General features: G+C 41.0%; 1 protein-coding gene across 2 annotated transcripts; it reads left to right on the top strand.

The window, feature by feature from the left end:
- Nucleotides 1–1,708: 1,708 nt before the first annotated feature.
- MANSC1 (MANSC domain containing 1) lies at nt 1,709–20,239 on the top strand. 2 transcript variants are annotated; one of them, XM_090275451.1, is made up of 4 exons: nt 1,709–2,222; nt 8,413–8,712; nt 13,257–13,397; nt 18,185–20,239. In XM_090275451.1, exons 2-4 carry the CDS (start codon nt 8,490–8,492, stop codon nt 19,060–19,062), a joined length of 1,242 nt encoding a protein of 413 aa, XP_090131577.1. In that variant the 5' UTR covers nt 1,709–2,222; nt 8,413–8,489; the 3' UTR covers nt 19,063–20,239. The 2 variants fall into 2 exon arrangements, with proteins under 2 accessions (XP_090131577.1, XP_090131578.1); XM_090275452.1 differs by lacking the exon at nt 13,257–13,397.
- Nucleotides 20,240–24,866: the final 4,627 nt, after the last annotated feature.

Raw genomic sequence — 24,866 nt, 5'->3', positions numbered from 1 at the left:
TTAACTGTAATAACCAAATCAATAATATCAATGATAAGAGGTTCATTGTATCAAAACACTGAATCTGAGGTTTCTAAGTAAGGGAAAGGTCACTTAGTTCCTATCATGTACTACTTCTTATAGGGAGATTCAAAGAATGTGACCTCTCTATACCTTGGAACCTCAAGTATATCATCTGCAGAGATAAAATGTACTATGTACATCAGTCTCTTGCTGCATCAGGAAAATCATTCCAAGGGAAAATTGCTGTGGAATTTCCTTGTCTTTGATAAATTTTTAAAACCAAATTTTTGCACTATTACTGTAATTCAAGAGTAGGTCATCTATACCCAAAGGGTCCTGAAACATCAGTTCAAAAGAACCTATGCACCCCTATATTCACAGCAACACTATTTACAGTAGCCAAATGCTGGAAACAGCGTAAGTGCCCATCTGTAGATGAGTGGATTAAAAACTGTGGTACATTTACACAATGTACTACTATGGAGCAGAAAGAAAGAAGGAACTCCTACCATTTGCGACAACATGGACGGAACTAGAGACAATTATGCTTAGTGAAATAAGCCAGGCAACGAAAGGCAAATATCATATGATATCATCTAATACAGGAAACTAATGAACAACACAAACGAACAAGCAAAATTGAACCAGAGGCATGGAAACAAAAAGCAGACTAACAGTGACCAGGGTGGAGCGGGGAAGGGTCTAGTCAAGGACCTAGTATAAATGACCCATGGACATGAACAACGGGGTGGGGATTGACTGTGGGACAAGGGGTGGGTGGGGTCGGGGGAAGCAATGGGGGGAAAAGTGGGACAACTGTAATAGACAAACAATAAAAAAAGAGTAGGTCAACCTCTGTATACAGCTAGTAAGAGTTAGTTTCACACAATGGGCCATTATTCACGGGCAGTCTGTCAACATATGCTTCCCATAGGTATTGGATGAAGCTAGGAAATAGCTGTTGTCTTTATCAGGGCAGAATAATAATCTACAGTTGCAAAGTGCTTTAGGTTTGAAAGCTCTTTCACACCTACCAGGGTGGAGATATTCTCAAAGGTAAGACATCTTGGCAAGTATCAGTGGTTTAATAATGTTGCATTTGTTTGCTTGTATATTGGGATGGGGGTGGAGTAAGCATTGATTAAAAACACACTTCTATAATTTATGCCGTAATAGTTCTTTTCCATTCATTCAATCGACAAATACGTTTTAGTTAAATATTTACCCAGTACCTCTTAAGTACCAGTCACTATGCTGAATGCTAGGGATACAATTTTAAGAACTATAACAGACACCATTGTTTTTTAAATCATTATTCATACCTATAAACAGTAAATCCTGCAGTGTCTCAAATGTCTTCGGTGAGGCTTGACTTGCACATAGTATTTAACTCAAAAATTGCCAATTCTTAGGAAAAGTTAAATAGAAAAAAATGCATAAGTTGAACTCATCAAAAGAAGGATATTTAATTTTATCATTGACTGTAATGTGAATCTTGAATCTTTATATTAAACTCTTTTTTCCTATAGGAAAAAGAAATGCCAGCTCTAATTGAGGACCCTCCAAAGCCTCTATTTATCGAAATACGTTCTCATAACTATGCCCCAGAGAGAATGCACTGTAAACTCCCGAATGTGGAAGAACTGCGCTCAGTGATTGGCTGTCGGGACGGGAACCAGACTAGGACACCGGGTGAGAACCAGACTTTTCACTGTATATACATTTTGGTAAATTTTGCTCCTGTGTACATGCGGGTTCTCTGGCCCTGGGAAGCGAGATATGCGCAGCTGCAGACCCTCTGGCAACGACGAGGGTCGCGCCCACGTCCCCTCACCGCGTCCTTGGCCCTGGGTGCGCGCGTGGGTGAGTAAGGCGAGGCTTCTCTCCGCGGCTCAGCGTGGCCATCGGGAGCTGGAGACACCGCTGGGGGAAGTTCGCGTCTCTTGCCTGTACCCAAAGGACCGCGCTCGCAGTTGCGGGAAGCAGCTCCGGGTTGCAGGGCAGGAATGTGCCCTTCCCCCCGGCAAACTTTCTGCAGCTGCAACGGAAGCAGGAACTTGCGAACCACAAGCCAGCTGGGCCAGGAGAGAGCTGCAGAGCATCCCCTGCGATTCTCACCGTGAGACTTGCGCAGAGTCGCCGCTGCTGCCTCGCGAGCTAGTCGGAGCCGTCCTCGCACAGGTTGGGCCTAAGTGGCCCCGGGGTCCCCTCGGCGCCAGGTAAAGGCATCCCGGCCCACCCCTCCCGACTAACCCCAGGTAGCGTCGCCACCCCTCCTTGTTTGGGGTGAGGCCCCTCTACACGTCCAGGAGCAAGCAAAGGACCAGGCTGGGGCAAAGGAGGGCTGACCCGTATCTCTGTGGCGCTGCGGTATCCCAGAGGGGCTTTCCAGGCAGGCCAGAGGCACCTGTCATAAATTGCACTGGCTCCGCGTCGTCCTCAGGACCCGTAGAAGAATAGTTTCGTGAACGTCATGTATTTCCTCAAAGAAAGGGGAAAATTCCCATTTTTTTTTCTTGTATGATTTGTGACCTGTATTCATTTTCGAACCTAATAATTGTCTCATACTCTGTAGGGTGTGTGTGTGTCTTGCTAGATTAGATTATGCTGTGAGTAAAATGATTTCCAATATTTGACATAGTTATGTACACGTATGTTTGACTATAGTAAGCAGGCATTAACGCTCAGGCTCTGCCTCTTCCTCCCACCTGTATCCTTTCCCCTCCACATTTCAACAAAATTCAACTTGACTTTAGACCTTTTAAGGCCTGAATGATAATGGTTTAAGAGATTAATTTACCTAATAATTGTTGAGTACTTTTAATGAGATAAACTCTTCAAGACTTCTCACTGTCTAGGCGCTATAAAGATGTTGCATACTGAGAACCCAGCTCCTACCCCATACCCTTGGCATAGTCCAGGTTTCGTTGCAAGGGCTTCAGGAGAGAACCTGTCAGAATACATGTAAAGTATTGGCCTGGTTTTCCTCTTTTGTTCCTAGTTTGTTTTCTTTAGGGCTAGAAAAAAAGACTTGTAAAATGTGGCAGCATAAAAAGTTAAGTTCTGCTAGGATTCTTAACCTGGGGAGTCCACGGATAGTTTTCAGAAAATCTGAGAACGTCAGTGGAAAATTTTTTTATTTTACTAATCTTAACTGAAATGTATCATTTCCTGTAAGAGGCATTTGGGCAAAAGCCATCATAGTATTAAAGGTAGCTATTTTGCCACCATTAGAAATTACATGGATTTTTAAGTCTAAGTACTTACTGCACATATCTCAAAATATCCATTTACATTCAGCACTATTTCAAAATTATGGCAGTTATTGGACATGCCACCATTTGTTATTTAATAGATTAAGAAGCACATATAATTCACAGTTTTTAAAAACTATATTTTATTGATTATGCTATTATAGTTGTCTCAATTTCCCACCACCTTTGTCCCCCTCCACCCAGCTTCCCCCACTCCCTCAGGCAATCCCCACACCATTGTTCATGGCCATGGGTCATGCGTGTGAATTCTTTGGCTACTCCATTTCCTATACTGTACTTTACATCCCCATGGCTATTCTGTAACTGCCTATTTGGACTTCTTAATCCCCTCACCTCTTCACCCATTCCCCCACACTGCCCTTCCATCTGGCAACCGTCAAAAACACTCTCTGTATCCATGATTCTGTCTCAGTTCTTCTTGTTTGCTTAGTTTGTTTTTTAGATTCAATTGTTGATATGTATTTTTTGCCATTTTATTGTTCATAGTTTTGATCTTTTTTCTTAAATAAGTCCCTTTAACATTTCATATAATAATGGTTTGGTGATGATGAACTCCTTCAGCTTTTTCTTGTCTGGGAAGCTCTTTATCTGCTTCAGTTCTAAATGATAGCTTTGCTGAGTAGAGCAATCTTGACTGTAGGTCCCTGCTTTCCATGATTTTGAATATTTCTTGCCAGTCCCTTCTAGCCTGCAAAGTTTCTTTTGAGAAGTCAGCTGAAAGTCTTATGGGAACTCCCTTGTGGGTAACTAACTTCTTTTCTCTTGCTGCTTTTAAGATTCTCTCTTTATCTTTAACCTTTGGCATTTTATTATGATGTGTCTTGGAGTGGACCCCTTTCCATCCATCTTGTTTGGGACTTGCTGTGCTTCCTGGACTTGCATGTCTACTTCCTTCACCAAGTTAGGGAATTTGTCTTTCATTATTTTTTTCAAATAGATTTCCAATTTCTTGCTCTTTCTCTTCTCCTTCTGGAATCACTATGATGCGAATGTTGGACGTCTTGAAGTTGTCCCAGAGGCTGCTTATACTATCCTTATTTTGTTGGATTATTTTTTCTTCTTATTATTCTGATTGGTTGTTTTTTTGCTTCCTTATGTTCCATATCATTGATTTGATTCTCAGCTTCATTTACTCTACTGTTGTTTCCCTGTAACTTGTTCTTTATTTCAATTAGCGTACCTTTGTTTCTGACTGGATCTTTTTTATGCTGCTGAGGTCCTTACTAAGTTCCTTGAGCGTCCTTAGAACCAGTGTTTTGAACTCTGCTTCTGATTACTTGCTTATTTCCATTTTGTTTAGCTGTTTTTCTGGAGTTTTTATCTGTTCTTTCATTTGGGCCGTGTTTAGTTGTCTCCTTGTCTTGACAGCCTCCCTGTGTTTGTTTCTATGTATTAGGTAGAGTAGCTTTGACTCCGTGTCTTGATAGTGTGGCCTAATATAGTAGGTGTCCTGTATGGTCTAGTGGCACAGCCTTCCCTATCACCCAAGCTGGGTACTTGAGTTGTGCCTTTGTATGGGCTAAGTACATCCTCCTCTTGTAGTTGAACCTCGGTTGCTTTTGGTAGATCAATGGTAGGGATTTGCCCAGGCCAGTCAGCTGTAAGGACTAGCTGTGACCACTTATCACCAACCTCTGCCCTCCGTGGAGGATGAGCTGTATAGGCACAGGGTGGTGGTGCTCCAATGTGGTCTGTAGCTGTCCACTGGGTGTGCTGGCCCTGGGGTTTCCTGGGTGGTCCAGGCCAACCAAGGTCAGCCCCCACCTGTGTTTTGCGCAGGGCCAAAATGCCCATAAAGCAGTCTGAGCTGTAAAGCAATCTGAGATGGCTGCTACTTATGCTGGGTTTGCAGATTACCAGGCAAAGCCAAGCTGTGGATCTAGGCTGACTCTGCGTGCTGGGCCTGGGACTCACTGAGGCCAGCTGTTGTTGCTTGTTTGATAGGCTTTAAGGAAATTGTGAAGCAGGAGCCAAGATCAGCCATTCATATGGAAAGGCAGCTTGGGTGGGCCTGTAAATTGGGTGTGGCAGAGTCTCTTGGGATCTCCAAGGCAGGTCAAACAGTGTTAACCAGATTGATGGAGTCTCAGATATGGCACCAGTTTGCCAGCTCTGTTGGGGGAGGGTTTAGAAAAGAGACATTGACCTCTGCTTGCCTTGATGCCAGACACTTCAGTTTCTCCCTGTATACCAGTGGTGCCTTTCAAGCTGCTACCCTGGTGCTGGAGCTCAGAGGGAGTGAGTCTGGGTAGATGAATCCGTGTGTGGGTTCTTTAAGAAGAATTGCTTGGGGCTCCAGCAGTTTCTTCTGCCAACTCAGTCCGTGCTGGTTTTTGCAGCCAGAAGTTGTAGCGGCTTCTCTTCTTGGCACTGGAACCCTGGGCTGGGGGCAGCCTGGTGTGGGACTAGGACTCCTTACTCCTGAGATATCCCTCCTGAATTTTATCCGCCAAATGTGGGTGAGGGACCACCCCATTTTGCATCTGCGCCCCTCCTACCAGTCTGGATCTATGTGGTTTCTTTAATTTTATAGTTGTCAGACTTCCATTTAACTTGATTTATGATGGTTCTGAGTGATGGTTGTTCTATGTTTTTGTTGCAATTTTGATGTGGTTGTGTGAAGAGGTGAGCCATGTCTGCCTATGCTGCCAACTTGACTGGAAGTCCAGTTGTTTATATTTTATCTAAAAATGGGGATAATAATGGGATCTGTCTCATTAGGATTCATGTAAAGATTAAATGACATGTGTAAAGTGCTTAGTATAGACACTGGCAGGTGAGAAATGTAAATGTTATTTATTATCTTATTGTTTCAAAAGTTGGACACGTAGCAAGGTGGCTATTAGACTTGTGTTCTATTACCATTTACTGGTTTGTTTGCTTTCTTGGTTTTTAAACTATTTTGTTGTTTTTTACTTACTGAAGTATCTTTTATGTTAGAGTTCACTCTTTGTGTTGTACAGTTTTATGGGTTTGACAAATATAATGAAATGTATCCATCATTACAGTATCGTATAGAATAATTTCACTGCCCTAAAGATCTCCTGTGCTCCACTGATTTTTTTTATTGTCAAAATAGCTTTGCTTTCTCCAAAATGTAATTTAGTTGTAATTACACCTTTTTAGACTGACTTCTTTTATTCAGCAATAGGCAATTAAGGTTTCTCTCTGTCTTTTTGTGGCTTGACAGTTCATTCCTTTTTATTGCTGAATAATATTCCTTTGTACGGATATACCACAGTTTGTTTATTCATCAATAAAGGTTGCTTCCAGTTTTGGGCAATTATCAATAAAGTTACTATAAATATTTTTATGCAGGTTTTTTTTTTGCCCATTTTTATTTGGGTTGTTTATTTATTGCTAAGTTTTAGGAGTTTTTGGTATTTTTGGCTACCAGCTCATTATCAGATACGTGTTTTGCAAATATTTTCTCCCAGGCTGTGGCTTGTCTTTTTGTTCTGTTAACAGTGTCTTGCACAGAGAAGTTTATAATTTTAATGAAATCCAACTTATCAATTTTTTCTTCCATGGATTGTGCTTTCAGTGTTGAGTTTAAAAACTCATTGCCTATTCTAAGTTCACAAAGATATTCTCCTATGTTATAATCTAGGACTTTGATAGTTTTGCATTTTTACGTTTAGATTTATGATCTATTTTGAGTTAATTTTTGTGAAGGGTAAAAGGTATTTTTGTTTTTGTTTTGCATGTAGATGTCCAGTTTTTCCAGCACCATTTTTGAGAAGACTATCCTTTCTCCATAGAATTGTCTTTGCTCCTTTGTCAAAGATCAGCTAACTATATTTTGTGCGTCTATTGCTGGGCTCTTTCTTTTGTTCCATTGGTCTATTTATTTATTCTTTTACCAGTACCACACTGTCTTGACTATTGAAGTTGGGTAGTGTCAGCTGTCCAACTTGATTCTTTAGTATTGTGTTGGCTATTCCGAGCCTTTTTGCATTTCCCTGTAAACTACAGAATCAGTTTGTTGAGACCCACAAAATAACTTGCTGGGATTTTGATTGGGGTTGTGTTGAATCCATACATCAAGTAGGGAAGAACTGACATGTTAACAATATTGATGAGCATCGAATAGCTCTCCAATTATTTAGATCTTCTTTGATGTCTTTCATCAGAGTTTTGTAGGCTTATTTAACAAACTACTTTGATAATTATATTTAAATACAACTGGCTTCTTTGTAATTCTCTATATTTCATTTCATGCATTTTAAAACATGTCTCTCAGGAAAGATCCTAAACTTCACCAGGCTCCCAAAGGGTTCATTAACACCCCCGCTCCCTGCAAAAAAAAAAAAAAAAAAAAAGAAAAGAAATTAAAGAAGCATGCTCTAGGCTATTATTCAGTGAATAATTTGCATTCTGGAAGTGTGGGGTGAGTGGGTGAGGATAGTTTATGGTATTGTATTGCCAGGTTAACATTTATTTTTATTTTTCCTAAAAGAACCAACTTACCAGTGGAGCTGGCATTATGCATAGTGTGACTTGTGTTTTTAGGAATGTCAAAAGAACATCTGCCCCTAAACTTTCCTTCAACTGGCCATAATATTCCCTCCTTACTGGCTATTCCTAGAATTGGATTGTTTTGGGTTACTTGCCTCTGATTTGGTACTTAAAGAGAAGAAGCAACAAGAAAAACAGCCTTATTTTCCTCAACTATAAAGTTTATCATATTTAAGTTTCTTAAAATATGCCTGCCACCCCATAGGTGATTTTAAAATGTTAATTGTTATTACTGAGAAAGGAAATATGCCTAAACCTACTATCGCTGCTTCATCAGGGACTAAAGATTTTGTGTCCTCTCTCCTTCTGGTAAGGAGAAGGGAGAAGAAGAAGGATTCTAGGACTCAGAGGTAGGCCCACTGTTTATACCTCTTTCTTAACAGACACTTGTCAGTTTTTAAGCAGTGAGAGTGTACGTGTTTGTCTTTATTAGTGCTTTGCCAAATTTTAACAAGCTTATCTCAAATCTATTAAAAGTGAAATGAATAAAAATACTTATTTATTTCTGCCCTGTAAATTGTGAATCATTTACATTGACTTGAAGGGATGAATGTATCTTTTCTGGATTTGCTAGTAGAAACAAAACTCATCGATGGTTTTTTTGTTGTTGTTCTAGAGACAAATTTCATCATCTGTGCAATCTTCTTGAAGCAAACTTGGCCTTGGAAGACTAAAACTCTACTGAAATTGAAAATGTTCTTTGTGTCAGAACGGAGCTTGAGCTACACTTTTGCAATTATTTGTTTCCTGACAGTAAGGCTGTCCACCAGCCATAATTGTCCTACCCAGAGTCTAGAAGATGTTGTCATTGACATCCAGTCATCTCTTACTAATGGAATCAGAGGCAATGAGCCCATACATACATTAACTCAGGAAGACTGCATTAATTCTTGCTGTTCCACAAAAAACATATCAGGTAAGTAAAAGTCCCTTGACAACCCTTTATTCCATGTGTTTTGTGACATAAGTAGCTGGTTAATATGGCTTGATAGTTTATACTAATGGTTCTCAATGGGATAGAAAGGTAGGTGACAAAATCACACGGGGGAATGCTCCACAAGTGTGCCCTCCCCTCTCCTAAGCTGAGTCAAAGTTACTGATAAGTGTGTGTGTGTATCACTCAGGTGTGGGGGTATAAAAAAGTTGCGAAGCATGGGTGTTAGGCTGTAACAGGCATCTAGGATGTTGAAACAAAAATGCGATTTAAAAGCCTGGCTGCCATCGTCATGGAGTATTGCAACATACAATGTGAGATTACAAAGGACATTTAAACAGAGAAAGGGAGTCGAGACAAGAGTCCTGATTCATCCCATAGGAAAATCAGCATTTGATTTTTTTAAAAGATTTTGTTTATTTTTAGAGAGAGAGGAAGGAGGAAGAAAGAGAGGGAGCGGTCCCAAATGGGGACCTGACCTGCCACCCAGGCGTGTGCCCTTTGGTCCGCAGGTCGGCGCTCAGTCCCCTGAGCCACACCAGCCAGGGCTTAGCATTTGATTTTTAAGTGGAAACACAAAATCTCCATTTTGTCTCCCTTCCCTGGAACTAGTGACGTAGCTGAGTCAGGAAGCCACTGGCCACTAATTGAAGCCTCTCGGACTCATAAGGGGCATGGGAAGTCGTTTAGCCTGACCCATTCATGTGACACTGAAGGAAACTAAGGTGATACCTTTGCATAGTTCAGACTCCAAACCTGTTACCTGAAAAGAGAAGTATATAAGTGAAACAATGGTTATTTTTCAGTTGTTTATGAACCTGCCGCAATTCCCGAAATGAAAAAATAAGACCCTAAATTTATTGAGCACCTAATGCCTTGCTGGAGATTAACAATAAGATGGATAAGGCCTTGCGCTCAGAGCCTAGAAGAGCTAGCAAATGCTGGACTAGTGATTCTTACTTGACTGATTAGCCAACAAACTCCTGTTTTCTCTTAGATCTTTACTTCCCTTTTTTCCCTATGATGGTTGTGGTATAGGAAGGAAGGAAGGAAGGACGGAAGGAAGGGAGGAATATTTGGTTTTTGTCCCTGGTTCCTGACTCCTAAAACCCTTGGGACTTCCTGAGCATAGGAACTCTTTTGTTGTTCATAATGAACCCTTTCAACCATTTTTGAGTTCATGCCAATGACAGGACTCTTGGTTGGGCCCTAGGTAGCTTCAGGATGGGTGCTGCACACCAGAAAAGCCAAGCCTTGATTAGAAGCTTAGAATTTTCAGCTCTACCCCACCCAACTCCCCACCTCTGAGTAGAGGAGAAGGGCTGGAAATTGAATTCTGTCCCCAATGGCCAATGATTTGATCAATTATGCCTATGTTGAAACCTCCATTAAAAAACAACAACATCCTAAACAATGAGTTCTGGGAATTTCCCTGTGCCAGAAAGGTGATGCACCCCAGTTCCACAGAGACAGAGGCTTCTGTGCTCAGGACCCCTCCCAGACCTCAGCCTTGTACCTCTTCATCTGGCTATTCATTTGTATGCTTTATAATAAATTTTAATAGTCAGTATAACATTTGCCCAAGTTCTAGGAGTACTTCTAGCAATTACCGTACCTGGCATTGGGGTTGTGGGAACCTGAATTTGTAGCCAAGTTGGCAGAAGTGTGAGTAATCTGGGAACCTTAGAATTGAGACTGGCATTTAAGTGAGGGCAATCTGCCCTGGCTTGTATGGCTCAGTGGATTGAGTGCCGTCTTGAAAACCAAGAGGTCACCACTTTGATTCCTGGTCAGGGCACAGGCCTGGGTTGTGGGCCAGGTCCCTGGTTGGGGGCATGCAAGAGGCAACCACACATTGATGTTTCTCTCCCTTTCTCCCTTCCTTCCTCTTTCTCTAAAAATAAGAAAGAGAGAGAGAGAGAGAGAGAGAGAGAGAGAGAGAGAGAGAGAGAGAGAGAGAAAGCAATCTTAACAGGCTAAAAACCTCTTAATCCTGTGGAGTCTGACCATCAGCACTGAATTGAATTGTAGAACACCCCGCTGGTGTTGGAAAGTCAGCGAATTGGAGAACTGGCGTAGAAAATATACCACACATTTAATGTTGGGAGGGAAAAATCCTTTCATGGTTCTCAAATTAAACAGTGTGCTTTTATACAGTCTTTTTACAAGTGATTTATGGAAATTACAGAGATTTTATTTAAATGTCTAGTTTTGGCCCTGACTGGTGTGGCTCAGTTGGTTGAACAGTGACCCGCAAACTGAAAGGTCACTGGTTCGATTCCCAAATAGGGCACGTGCCTAGGTTGCAGGTTCAGTCCCTGGTTGGGGCAAGTACCAAAGGCAACCGATCGATGTTTCTCTTTAACATCAATGTGTCTCTCCCTCTTTTTCCGTCCCTTCTCCCCTCTCTAAATAAAAATAAGTATCTAGTTTTGCTTTAAATATTATATCAACATTTATGTGAAATAGAAACTTGCCCTGCAAACAGGACTGAATGCTCTGTGGGTATTTTCTGGCAACGTAGGAAACCATGCAATTCTCTTCAGTTTCATGATGGGCATTTCATAAGCAATGAGGGCTTGCTGCTTTGTTCTGCAAGTAAAAGTACTGTTACTGCTTTACTGTAAACAGAGTCAGTCTTGGGTCTCAGGTAATGGATATCACACATTTTCTTCATTTATTGAGCAAAAGTTTTTAAATGTTAAGGGCTCGTTGATAATTTGCTTATAACCATGGACTCCAAAAAAATACCCATAAGTACACCATAAGTACAAAGGACACAAAATGTGGCATATACCTTGGGGATCTTATGGACCCTCTTCTTTACCTCAATGCCCCTCCCAAAATGGTATTGCAGACTTATCATAGTACTGAGAGAGGAAAAGCTAGAGTAGTACCTTTCTTGTTGCCTGGGTGGCAGAGAGATGACATGATAACCCCTCCATAGAAACCAAGTCCTATCAAAGTTGATCTGTAATCACTGTCTGATTTGAGGAAGTGCTAGTAACAGTTGGCAGCCCATGTGGTTTTTTCCTCCCAGTTTATTGAGATATGTTTGGCACATAACATTATGTAGTGAAGATTTGATACATGTATAAGTTGCAAAAGGATTACCACCGTAAAGTTACTTACCACATAGTTCCCTTGTGTGTATGTACATGTATGTGGTAAAAAAGCATATGCAGGTTTTTTAAAAAATTAAATTTATTGGGATAACATTGGTTAACAGCATTATATAAATGTCAGGTGTACAACATTATAACAAGACATCTGTACTCTATTAGGTGGTCACTACGTGGCGTCTAAGATCCTTCCGTCACTATATTTGACTCCCTTTACCCTCTTTGTTATCCCCATTCCGCTGGTAACCACCATTCTGTTTTCTGTATCTAATGCATTTGTTTTGGGGGGATTGTTTGTTGTTTTTTGTTTTATATCCCACCTGAGTGATGTCATCTGGTTTTTGTTCTTGTTCGTCTGACTTATTTCACTTAGCATGATGCTCTCAAGATCCATGTTGTCAAGAACATGCATTTTTAATAATTAGCCTATATGCCTCTTAAAAAATAATAATTTGTTTGTTTGTTTGTTTATTTTTTGAGAGAGGGGAAAGGAGAAAGAGAGGAAGAGAAACATCACTGTGTAGTTGCCTCTCACTTGCGCCCCCAACTGGGGACCTGACGTGCAACCTAGTCATGTGCCCTGACTGGGAATCAAACCAGTGACACTTGGCTCGCAGGCCGACTAGCCAAATGCCTCTTAAACTTAAACTTGGCCCAGGGTATACTCATCCCTCAAGTGTCGCAGGTCAAGATGTGAGACTGCACCAGATTGAGGTCAAAGCCAACTCTAGTCCATGATGATTAGAATAATTTCTATTGTACATAACAGAAAGAGAAGCTAGAAATGAAAGGTAAGAGTGAAAAGTGAGGAAGGAAAATAGAAAAGCAAACATGATAAGGAAGAGGAGGAATATTAAGAAACAACCAAAAGAAGAATGGCACTGATAAAAAATAAAAAATAGACTTTGCACTCCATACACTACTCAGATTCTCTGTGGAAGGAGGCATATTATGTGGGATGCTCAATTTATGGACTCCATCTCAGAAAGCCAGGCTCATGTCTGCATGGGTGTGTGAGATGCCTTCAGGATGCAGGAGGTATGTGAAATCTTCAGGGTTAGATCTATTTCTTAAGGCCCAATTCGACTGTGAGTTGCGTCAAGATTGCAAAGTCAGTATATTTTGGTGGCTATTTTAGCAAACGGAAAGCTTATTTCTAAAGAATTAAATGTGCTATTAAAAATTGGTTTTGCCAAAATTACCTTAATTCAGGTTTGTAAATCCAATGTCTTGAAACATTGCTTCAAGTGACTAGACTAAGGAAAAGGAAGTGATTCAGTGGTCAGCAAGCAGGTGAACAAAAGTGTTTGTGTTGGGCACCAGAATAAATAAAGTTCTTCCTGCTTGCTGTGCTCCTTAGAAAATCATGTTTCAAAATAATGCTTATGAAACCTTTCATTGCAGGGGACAAAGCATGTAACTTGATGATCTTCGACACTCGAAAAACAACCAGACAACCCAACTGCTACCTGTTTTTCTGTCCCAGTGAGGAAGCCTGTCCACTGAAACCAGCAAAGGGACTTAGGACTTACAGGATAATTAGAGGTAATAAGAACATTGTTCTCTTTCTTTTGTGATTGGAATTGTTTAAAGATAGGGTTCATGTGAAAGATTTTCTACAAAAGAATGTAAGTAAAACTGCCAAAAGGGGTCACCCATGTGGAGGCACACGAGAAGAATGTTAAGATTTAAAATTCAGCTTTTAAACCAAACAGCTTCTTTCCAGTGAAAGACCTCTGAACTATAGTTTTTGTTTTGTTTTGTTTTTACCTTCATAAGATAAAAGGTGCACAGACTTTTCATGAAAACATTTTGAAACACCTCTTTAGAACAATGTCAGCAGCATTGGAATAAGTGTACAGGTCTCCTGTTTTGAAAGGATTAAGACCTATGCTAATATACAAAATTCTAGTGTGTTTATCATGAAATTAGAATTATTTTATAATCACATTATCTAAAGTCAAACTCAGTGGATTTTGTTGTGTAGACCTGGAGAGACATTCATTCAAAAGTATTAATTGAGCATCTACCATGTGCCATACTCTGAACAAGGCATTGGAAATACAGTCTCCATGCACATGGAACTTACAATTTGTTCAGAATACAGAAAATGAACTAAGATAATTATTTGGATGTATCTTGGGGAGAATTTGACTTGCTAATTTTTCAGGATGAAATGCTTTCAGTATCAAATTTCCTTGAAAGTTTTTGTCGTCATATCCTTGATTATTAATATTATTTTCTTTATTTAGTATTATTTAGTATCTCCTATGTGCCAAGCATTTTGTACACCCTAGGAATACAAGGATACAATACTAAACATAAAAAAACAAAAAAAAACCCACAAGGTCCTCACTTCTGAAACTCATGTTTTAAGAGAGACAGAGGTAATAAATAATCAAGAAAAATGGATCACAAGTGCTATGCAGATGCTTGAACTGAGAGACTATAATAGATACTCCCTGAGTGGACCCTCTGGATTAGATGCTCAGAGGAAGCATCTGTGAAGAAGTACTCCCTAAACTGAGATCTGAACAGTAAGGACCCAGATGTGAGAAGTTCATGGGAAGGCCTTCCAGGCAAAGGAAGTAGCCTCTTAGAATATCCCAGCTGTCTGACTCATAGGGAACCAAGTGCATGAAGAGCGATATGCCAGAAGTAAGGAAGGTAGAGAGATCGCATAAAGCTTTGTAAGCCAGGGCAGGGTAGGATGTCTTTATTGTAAGTATGTGATGGGACACCGTTGGAAGTTTTTAAGCAGGCATGGAACGTGGTGTTTTAAAGGTGATTTCTCAAAGCGCACTGTGACCACTGTATTGGGAATGCACAATGACCCATCAGCAAGAGGGGAAGTGGGAGGACGGGATAGAAGCAGAGGTGAGATCCAGGGGAACGGCCATATCACAATGGACCAGGGAGGTGGGAGAGGAGATGGAGAGAAAGAAACACAGGAGCTGTTTCAGAGGTAGAGCTGACAGGACTTGCTGCTGGCGTGGGTGTGGGGGACAAGGAAAAGAGAAGCACTGGAGCCAAGTCCTAGTTTTTATCTTGAGTGTCTAGATGGTTGGTGGCACCATCTACTGAGCTGAGGAAGATTTGAGGGGCGGCTTTAGGCTGGGAGGGAAAGTGCAGTCACCTGCTCAGGGCTCCGGGGCACTGACCCTGCTTTGTCCCTTGGGTGGGACAGTGCCTGGGTTTTACTCCTGAACCAGGAAAACCAGATATACCAAATTCGCCCTGAAGCAGATTATTTGTCAATTCTTCCTAAATAGTGATGTGGACCCAACTAGAAAGACTGACACATAAGATACAAAGTGTCACTTTTGCAAGATGAAAATGGTCTGGAGAAGGAGGGTGGGGGTGGTGGCACAACAAAGTGAATATACTCAGTGCCACTGAACTGTACACTTAAAAATGGCTAAAGTGGTAAATTATATGTACCCAATTCTTTAAAAACATAATTAAAAAAAAAACTATGACATAGAACAGGTTAGGCTTCTCAAAACACTCAAGGCCTTACCTTTCATGGACAGTGTCTTATCTCCTCCTCCCCTTCTGGGGCTTCAGTGGCCAGGGTGGCTGCCCCTGATCTGTGTCACCCCTTCACTTACTTCTCCAGCCTGTATGTACATAGTCTTGGCTGAATATGCAGGGGACATGCAGTATGGTGTGGATATGGCTTCTCACTGTTCCTCCTCGATCACCTGGAACATTGCAGAGCCTGTCAGACACCCAGAGGTGGTGTCCAGCCGGAGCTGGATTTGCCAGTCTGCGTTTCCAAAGAGGTCAGTCAGGGCTCAAGACACGGACTGGAACGTTTGCTCTTCTCCTTCAGGAGCTCCTGTCATATGGAAGTTGGACCATCACATTCCACCTCTGTCATCCCTTCACACTACCTTGTCTTCATTCTGTCCTTTCTCCACTATCCATGTGTATTCCCTGTGCCTATCATCTCTTTTACAATTAAGGCAGAATATTTCAGCCCTGGCCAACGTGGCTCATTGGGTTGGCGCATCGTTCTGTTGACCGAAGGGTCACGGTTTTAATTCCCACTCACGGCACATAGCTAGGGTGCAGGTTTTGTTCCTGGTCAGGGTGCATGCGAGAGGCAACCAATGGATGTTTCTCTCCCCGTCTCTCCCTCTCTCTTCCCCTCTCTCTGAAATCAATGGGCATGTTCTCAGGTGAGGGTTAAAAAAACAAACAATATTTTAAAAATATAGATAATTTTAACCCAGGGATTATAGTTCCATAAAATCTACACTAAATAAATAGTACCAAAACATGGAAGAAGTCTTGGTGTGAAGCTTTTTATTATGTAATTAGTCTAAAAACAAAAACAAAAAACTACATGCAACATAAATGTCCAATTGCCAGAGCATGGTTGGGCGTAAAATATGATGGATGCACTGGAGGGATTATGATGCAGACACTAAACATAAGCTGCAGGTGTAGAAATAGGCAAATTCACCTAAACATCTGGTGAAAAACATTCAGTTGTTTTTCAATTACATGAAAAACAAATGTTTTAACTTAAAGATATACAGACCTGGTGGTAGTGACTGGGACATGATAGAAATTATAGTTGAATTTGTTTTCATTTTCATAATATTTGGTAATTTTGTTGCTTTTATAATGCATATATAAAAGAGAGAGTGTGTGGTAAAGATTCTCTCGAGTAGAAATGAGAGAAAAGGGGACTTGGCCAGTGTGCATAAACTTTAAAGGGTTCGTGTAAAGACAACGAAGTAGAATTAGGATCATGCAGTTCCTCTGGTAGCCACCAGGGGGTGCCATCAGCCCAGAGCTGGTCGATTAATAACTACATATAAACAGGCTCCGACTCTGGACGTAGTGAGCAGCGTACTGTTCGTTTCGTTATCTACAGTATGTTTACAGGTTGTGTGTGTAATTCTATTTATGAATCTACCCATGTTGATGGATTGAGATTACCCATAAAACTAAATTATCTGCCTCCTGTTTGGAGTGAAATTAAACACCTGTTTTGGTGGTGTGTTTCCAGATAAACTCACTTCATTAACTAATATTTACAGACTGGAAATTTGAAAACTGGAAGTGTATTCTATTTATTCTATAATACCATTTAGCTTGGTATCATGTAATTTTTTTTTTTTTTCAGTTTGTGGGATATCATTTCTACCAAGGACTAGAATAAGGGAATTCCGAAGTAGCATACATTAGGAGTCTAGATTTCTTCAGTTGGTTTTCAAGTAATAGTCAGCCCCTAGGTTTTTTACTTAGTGAAGTCACTTAGAAATGAAACTCAAAAGAGGGGTTGAGGGCACAGGGCTGTTTCCCAGCTCTCTCTGTGGCTCAGCTCTCCGTGACTGAGAGAAAGCAACACACCCCAAAGGCAAACTTTGGTGGGTGAGGTCAATAGAGCAGGTGTGCAGAATCTCTGCATGGTTCTAGGATTGTTGCCAATAGTTGAATCTTATCAGGAAATGGGACTAGCCCTTTCTTTGCTTTATTTATGAGTTTGCATTCTTGAGAAAGAAACAGCTGTTTTGCTCATTCTTGTCAGTGGCCTTATTTAAGTGCTGAGTTCACACATATCACAGAGCAGTTACTTTAAAGTCTTTTAAAAAAACTTTAAAGTGAAATATGTTGAGTCCTGCTCTTTTTTAAAATATATGACCCTACCTAAAAATAGAGATGCTGTTTATCTCATGGTGATGCTATGTCTATGAATATGGTACCACCTTCAGCAGAAAACTTTTCTTCAGTATCATGGAGGAAAGAGGAATTCCAGGCATTTAAATTCTATTTTAGAGTAAAGGACTATGTCCTTGAGCAAGTGTCCACAAACTTTTTTGGTCAAGGGCCAAATAGTAAGTATCTTATGCTTTTTAGGCCAGTATTTTAGATTTTGTGAGTCATATGCAATCTGTCGTACTTAATCGCCTCTGTCCTTATATTACGAAGGCAGTGATAGACAATATGTAAACAAATGAACATGGTTGTGTGCAATAAAACTTTATGGACATAGAAATTTGAATATTGTATCATTTTCATGTGTCACAAAATATTCTTTTTTACTTTATATATATTTTAAATTTTTATTTATTGCCTGATTCTCTTCCATGCATCCCTCTTCTCCTCTGTCCCATCCCTACAAAGAAATCTCAGCCTCTGGTGGAGAGACCCTGTCATCAGGTCTGATTTAGCAATTTGTATTTTTGCATTTTACACGAGTTTCGATGAAATGTCAAGTATCAACAGTGTGAGGACTTATTGAACAAGCTGATACGTTTGTCTTTTTTAACCGACCTTAGAAATTTGTCTCCCTTTCATTTTCTTTACCTTTTCAGATGTTCTATCACTGGGCAAACCTGATTTGCCAAACCCAGCAATTACTCCCATAGCCCCTCATCTGATAAAGCCCACTAATATTGGATGGAGAGAGACATTTTCTCAGAAGTTTGGAGCCTCGGATCACTTGGAGAAACTCTTCAAGACTGATCCAGGGAGCACACCCTTCCCTGTTTATAAAGAAAAAGTCCACCCTCCGAGTTCACAGTTTTCTGCAGAACAAAAAATAGCTCATCGACTGCCTGAAAATGTGACAACATTCCCCACTACAGTGGCTGTTGCTTCTCTACACACCCTCGCTGCCACTCCAGAGCCCGTGTCCCTCTTGCCCACCAGTGCTCCAGTGACGCTGTCTGTGACTTCCCAACCACAGGTGGCCACCATCATTCCGCCTGCAGCGCCCGTCACTTCTCTGCCTCCCACAGTCATTTCTACAACATTGACACATGCTGCGGTTACACCCCCAGCTACCATGACTACAACAGCAGTTACAACTACCCTCGCTCCACTACCTACAGACGGGAAAGGCAGACCAGAAACGGTGCCCTTTAGAGATATTTCCAACCTAACTTTGACTGCAGAGGCGGCCCATAACCCTGCCACAGGTCTTTTGCCAAATGTGGATTCTTCTACAAATCAAACTACTTCCCAGGAAAATGGAAAGACCAGTGCAGGCAGCTCCTCCCAGCACAGTTTTCCAGAAAGTCAACACAGCCTTGCATTTGAAAAGTGGCTCCTCATCGGGACCCTGCTCTTTGGTGTTCTGTTCCTCACCATAGGCCTCGTCCTCTTGGGTAGAATGCTCTTGGAATCCCTCCGCAGGAAACGCTACTCGAGACTTGACTATTTGATCAATGGGATCTATGTTGATATCTAAGGACAAAACTAGATGTCTCTTAATTCATGTAGTTCCTAGTGGCCCAAATGTACTGAGTTTCTACTAACTTGCTGATCTTAGGAGTTTTGAAGTATTTTAAGACAGGCAAGTGCCCCCATCACTTTGTTTTTGCTTTTTTTTTTTTTTTTTTTTTTTAAGGGGGAAAGAAAACAGATTAGGTAATTTGTGTGATCTAACTCTTAAAATAGTAGCTAAAAACAAAACTCTAGCTAAAGTAATAAAGTACAATTGCCATATAAACTTGAAGAATGACAGGCTATTTGCAAAAAAAAAAATAATAATTGGTTAGGACTTCTAGGCTCCGATTTGTTAATATTTCTTGTTCCAGATAAAGTCAACTACTTATGATATTAATTCTAATGGATTTACTTTCCTGTTTATATATATTCCAATAAAATTTATTCCAGATGTATTTCCTTCCAATTAAATATTTGAATAAATCTTTTGTACTCAGTAATGTTCCTGTAAGTTATATGTCCAGCTGGATAACTTTTCATTTATTCCCACCAGCAAAATGATTAACTGATGAAAATACATGTTCTAAGTTATAATGACAACCTCACTACCCCTTTTACCATCAGTGAGCAAAGAGGTTCCTTTGGGAGAATTCTAGTGGAATATTAGCCTACATGGAGACAATGACAAGTCAGTTCTGATAAATGGCCAATTCCATTGGGTTAGTTTTTTTCCATACGATGGCTCTAGTAGCGCTTAGTTGTCTTTAATTTTCATTCAAAACAATTTTGTTAGATTGTATTGTGACAGCTGTCATATCAATGTGCATTTAAAAGAACTCATCAAAATTGGTGAATTTTTATGCAGCTATATTAATATTGAAGATGGAAGAAAATATGCAACATTTTTAGTGTATTATGCTTTATTATTTCAAGAAAGGAAAGAAAACACAACTGAAACACAGAAAAAGATTAGTGCAGTATATGGAGAAGGTGCTGCGATTGATCAAACATGTTAAAAGTGGTTTGCAAAATTTCTTGTTATTATTGACATTCTGGCTAAATAATTCTTTGCTGTGGGGCTGTCTTATGGATTGGGAGATGTATAGCAACACCCCTTGCCTCTACCCACTAGAAGCTATGAGAAATAGTGGACATACTCAAAATAATCCAAATCAATAAAGTTATTTGTGAAGATGAAACACATGTCTTTTATTTTACAGAAAAAACTAAACAGACATTTTGGCTATCCCAATACTTTTCGATCTATTCTAGTTAACTTTAAAATAATAATATAAGCATTTTCTAAAATTTACTTAGTTTAAATATAATCATATTATTCATAAATCCTTATCTAAACTTGACCGACACTCACTTTTGGCTTTATTTGGAATAACATTGGAAATAATAGATAGCATTATTATTCAATGATTAGTGCATTGTAACTTTTCTTGATTATTGAAATGTCTGAGAAATGCTATTAGTATATAGAGTCTTCCGAACAAGTTACAATAGGTAACTAAGAAGCCAGGAGGCCACCTAGGTCAGTTTGACACCTCACCCTTCTGGACTTCAAGTTGCTGATCTGCAAAACGAGAGGTTTGGTCCTGTCCTTGTGATAAAATGGAATTCAGGTGAGCACTTTATACAGTGAACATTAGAGGGCAGTATATGGTTAATAAGTATAGCAAGGAAGACAAATGCAGGAAATCACAAAAACAGGCTTTTCTCCTCTCCTCCTCACCTCTCCCTTCCTCTTTCCCCAGGGTACACTAAGCTCATTAAGAGGAAAGCTGGTCTATTGAAAATATTACTGCTTAAATATTTTCCAACTTAGCAGCTTGACACAAATCTCCAAGGGGTTTACATAAGCTTTAAGTAGATGAATAAATAAAATCTTGGATCAGTTTAATTTAACAAGTATTTATTGAATAGCCACCTGTAGGCCAGAATCAGATTAGTATCTCAGTGCCTCAGAATTTAAAAATTTCTCCCCTCTTTGTTAACGGAATTGAATTGTGGGCATAAGGCTTTCTGTGTATGTTTATAAAAACTTTCTCCTGGTTCGTTTGGAGCTCTCCATCCACCGTGCTGCACACAGTCCTTCCCGAGATGGAAACTTGATGGGGAGCCCAGACCAGAGACCTTAGCAGCAGTCCAGATGAGAGATGCTTTGGATCCAAACTCCGGCAGTGACTGTGGGGATGGATGTAGATTGTAGGGGAACTGTTGGTGATAAGACCTGCTTCTAAGAGGTAGGGTAGCTCTTCTCACATGCTTATTACCCCTGCCACAGTGGGTGAGACAGCTGCAAGGGGCAATCTGAGGGAAGGAAGCCTGCATTTGCTTTATTTTAAATAACATTAACAGTGATTAGCCTAGCCAGCCTTTCAGACAAGATGCTCTGAATCATGAGCTCTTCCTTGGTTTTGTGGGGAGAGAAGGTGACAGCCCAGTACAAGTGAGAAGACTACAATGGTTCCCCCCCCCTCCATCCCCCAAATATCCTCTCTTCATTTTTCACCAAGACACTTACTTGGGTTAAAAGGCTCTTCTTAAAAAAGAGAAGGCCCCTGAAGAATAGTACCTATGGCTCATTCCCTCAGGATGAATACGGCTGCATTCCTGTTTCTCAGTTAGGCCAGGCCTGAGCGAGGCATCCTTGAAAGTCTCTGGTTCCCACACCACAGTGGGCACCACAGGTTATCCACGCAACAGCCATGCCCAGTTCCACTGCGGCCTTCTTTGCTATAGGTCGGAAGTGTCAGATTCTTTCCCAGCCCCTCTTACTGTTAGGGATGGGTCTGTGACCCATTTCTAGCTGAAGGAAACCTACCGGGGGCTTCTAGGAAAGATTCTGATTGATAACTGAGCGTTACCCAAGTAAGGAAGCCCTTTTTGCCCCAACCCCTTATTCGCTGCTTGGAAGGTGGGTCATGTAGATATAAGGGCTTGGACCTACTGCATGCAGCCTTTCTGCCACCATGAGGGGAGAAATTAACAGCGAGCCAAGCATGGCAAGGTTGGATATGGAAGTGTCTGGGCCTCGATGACTTGGTTAAGCAACATCACGAAACCGGGACAGCCTGATTCCAATTGTGTTCCATAATAGTAAATCTCTAATTTATTTTGTACCACTTATAGTTAAGTATTCTACTACTTATTGATAATGATAGCAAAACTTATGGTATGTGCCAAGCCCACTTTTACATACACAAATTCATTCCTACAACAGCCTCATGAAGAGTTTTTGTATCTATTTTGCTGATGAGTAAACTGAGGCACAGAGAAGTTTAAGTGACTTGCTTGAGGTCACTTGCCCAGATAACCTGGCTCCAGAGTTCTCATTCTTTGCATTCTCATGACTGGAATGATACATAGGATAGCCAAAAAAAGAGGTTTGCAGTAGATCACACACATTCTAGACAACAGCTTTTCAATTTTGTTGAATTAAATGATACCTTGAGCCGAAAGCCTGGAAATTAAGAGCTCAGTGGTCTCATTCTGGGATAGGCCTCCTGTACTTTTCCAGTCTCTGACATCCTGTTTTCTTGTTTGGTCACTGACCACCTGGGCCAAAGTTAATGGCCACTCATTAGTGGAGGCACACCAAAATAAAGAACCCATCCTGACCCTGGCTTCTCACCCCTCAATTGTGCGTACACCAGCCCCCCAGTCTCCCTTGTACTGAGCAACTTCAAAGTCATACCCTACTTCTCTCACCCCCTCAGCCTCCACACCCAGTGTTTACCAAATATTTATTCCCTTTCAAAAATGCTTCCAAAGTCAACCCTCCTCAACTGCCGTCTCCGGTTTAGTTTCCCTAACCTGCTTCTCCTGACTCCCGAGCTACGCTCTCCTTCCATGCGGCCTCCAGTTAATTTAAAAACACAGCACACAATCCATCATGTATGACACCTCTGTTCCCCCCATTACCTGCAGGGATGATTACCCATCGAATGCTGCACAACAAGGCTCCCCCCAGCTACAGCCCCAACCTCCCTGTCCTCCCATCTACCTTCCCTCCCACAAAACCTGGGCTGTAGAATTACATCCCTGTTTTCTGTTTCTCAACGTGCCAGCCGCCTTCATGAGCTGTGCTGTTCCCTCTGCTTGTAAATGCCCTTTCCCTGTTCACCTGGCCAATTTCCACTCACCTTTCAAGATTCCATTCAAACATCACCTCCACCACTACCTTCCCCGAGTCCCCAGGAGAGGTATAATTCCTCCCGGATTCCTGGCATGGTTCTTGATTTGCACCATTAGCAAGACAGATCCACGGTATCTTCTAACATATCAGTTTATATGTTACCCCGCTTGAGTGTGACATGTTAGAGAGCAATGTTTCTCTGATTCTCCCATACCTAATAGTGTGCCTGGCACATAGTAGACACTCCATAAATGACCGTGGGTGAATTTTAAAACCTGTTTGTTGAAGTTCATTCCTTTCAGCAAAGAGCAGTAATGTGATCGGCTGTACACGCAACAGCTTCTATATCATGAAGAGAAAATCCAGCTAAGAACTCCACTTATATGCATTTCTTAAGAGAATGGGACACAATCCAAGTGCACAGTGATGAAGCATATACACTTAACTAAGACCATGTGCTGAGAACCCGGTAGATAAGTATTTTGATTTTGTTTATTTCTCTCCTTCAAGTTGAGGTTGTGCAATTTACTCAGCCTCCAGAGAGAGAGCTGACAGAATGTTTTGGCTTGTAGTCTTATATTTTTGGTTAATTTTTAAGGTAACTTTTAGAGCACTCTTATAGCCAAAGTAAGGCTCAGATTCTAAGTTGTCTGTCCCCAAATAGGTGTTGGTTAGGAACAGAGTCAAAAATGAAACCCAGAGCTCTAGCCTTTTGATTCACTATTCTTTCTACCACACTATACTGTGCTACCATGAGCAAGGAGGGGTGTTTTATGGAAATAATGCACCTAGTAACACACCCCCAGACATTGGATTGGGGGGGTGTCTAAGTTTCATTTTTAATCTCATTGTATATGATGTAATTTATAATGTCTTTAGCAAACATTTGTCATCGTTTTTTAATGAGAAACATTATTTACATTTAAATAATAGAAAATAAAGACATAAGATTTATCAAAGCCTGAATTTTGTTTTAACGATTATATGCAAATACTGTTCTTATCAAGGGCCAGCAGAATTATCCTTGATATTTTATACTTGTTTTCGCCTTCTCATGGGGGATAATTTGTCTTCCCAGCAATACTGCAAGTGCCTGGGCGAGCAGCACTTCATCTCATGTTGCCTTTGGTTTGCTCCTGTCATCTGTTGTTTGCCACCTGTGGCTGCTGTGCAGGAAAGGACAAGACAAGTACAGCTCAGAGAATTGAAGGACTGGCCCAGCCTCGTCCCGGACCCCTCCATCCTTGCTTTTTCTGCTGTGACAGCTCCCGCCGGCCCTTGCATTGAATAGGTGAGCAATAAACATCTGTTAGTTTTAACATCTTCTAGATATCTAAGCTCTAAGGTTTTTGGTCTTTCTTACCTGGGATGAAAGGAAGCCCAAATGCAGGCAGACAAAAATTATAAAAGGTAGGAGTAGGGGGCCCTGCATGGTCTGGCCCCTGCCACCCATCATTCCCATGTTGTTCTTCTCCCTTTTCTTGCCAAAACCAACCTCACCTCCATCCCCTCTGCCTCCAGAGGCTCAGCTCCCGTGGGAAATGGGAAGACACAGGAATGGGCACACCCTGCTTTGGTCTCCTTAGAGACTTGGCTTGTTCTCACAGTCCCCGAAAGCCACTCCCTTACACCATCAGAGGGAAAAAGGAAACCCTAACCAGCTCTCACAGCATGTACCC

This window comes from Furipterus horrens, unplaced genomic scaffold (assembly GCF_987537825.1).
Source record: "Furipterus horrens unplaced genomic scaffold, mFurHor1.1.pri manual_scaffold_4, whole genome shotgun sequence".
In the NCBI taxonomy this organism is placed as follows: Eukaryota; Metazoa; Chordata; class Mammalia; order Chiroptera; family Furipteridae; genus Furipterus; species Furipterus horrens.
This window is presented reverse-complemented; position numbering and strand designations above follow the sequence as displayed.

Excerpts from the sequence above, each read along its gene's own strand:
- MANSC1 (XM_090275451.1), top strand. The coding sequence starts at position 8,490 with ATGTTCTTTGTGTCAGAACGGAGCTTGAGCTACACTTTTGCAATTATT. Across the intron at positions 8,713-13,256 it reads TTCCACAAAAAACATATCAG|GGGACAAAGCATGTAACTTG; the intron begins GTAAGTAAAAGT and ends CTTTCATTGCAG. Across the intron at positions 13,398-18,184 it reads GACTTACAGGATAATTAGAG|ATGTTCTATCACTGGGCAAA; the intron begins GTAATAAGAACA and ends TTACCTTTTCAG.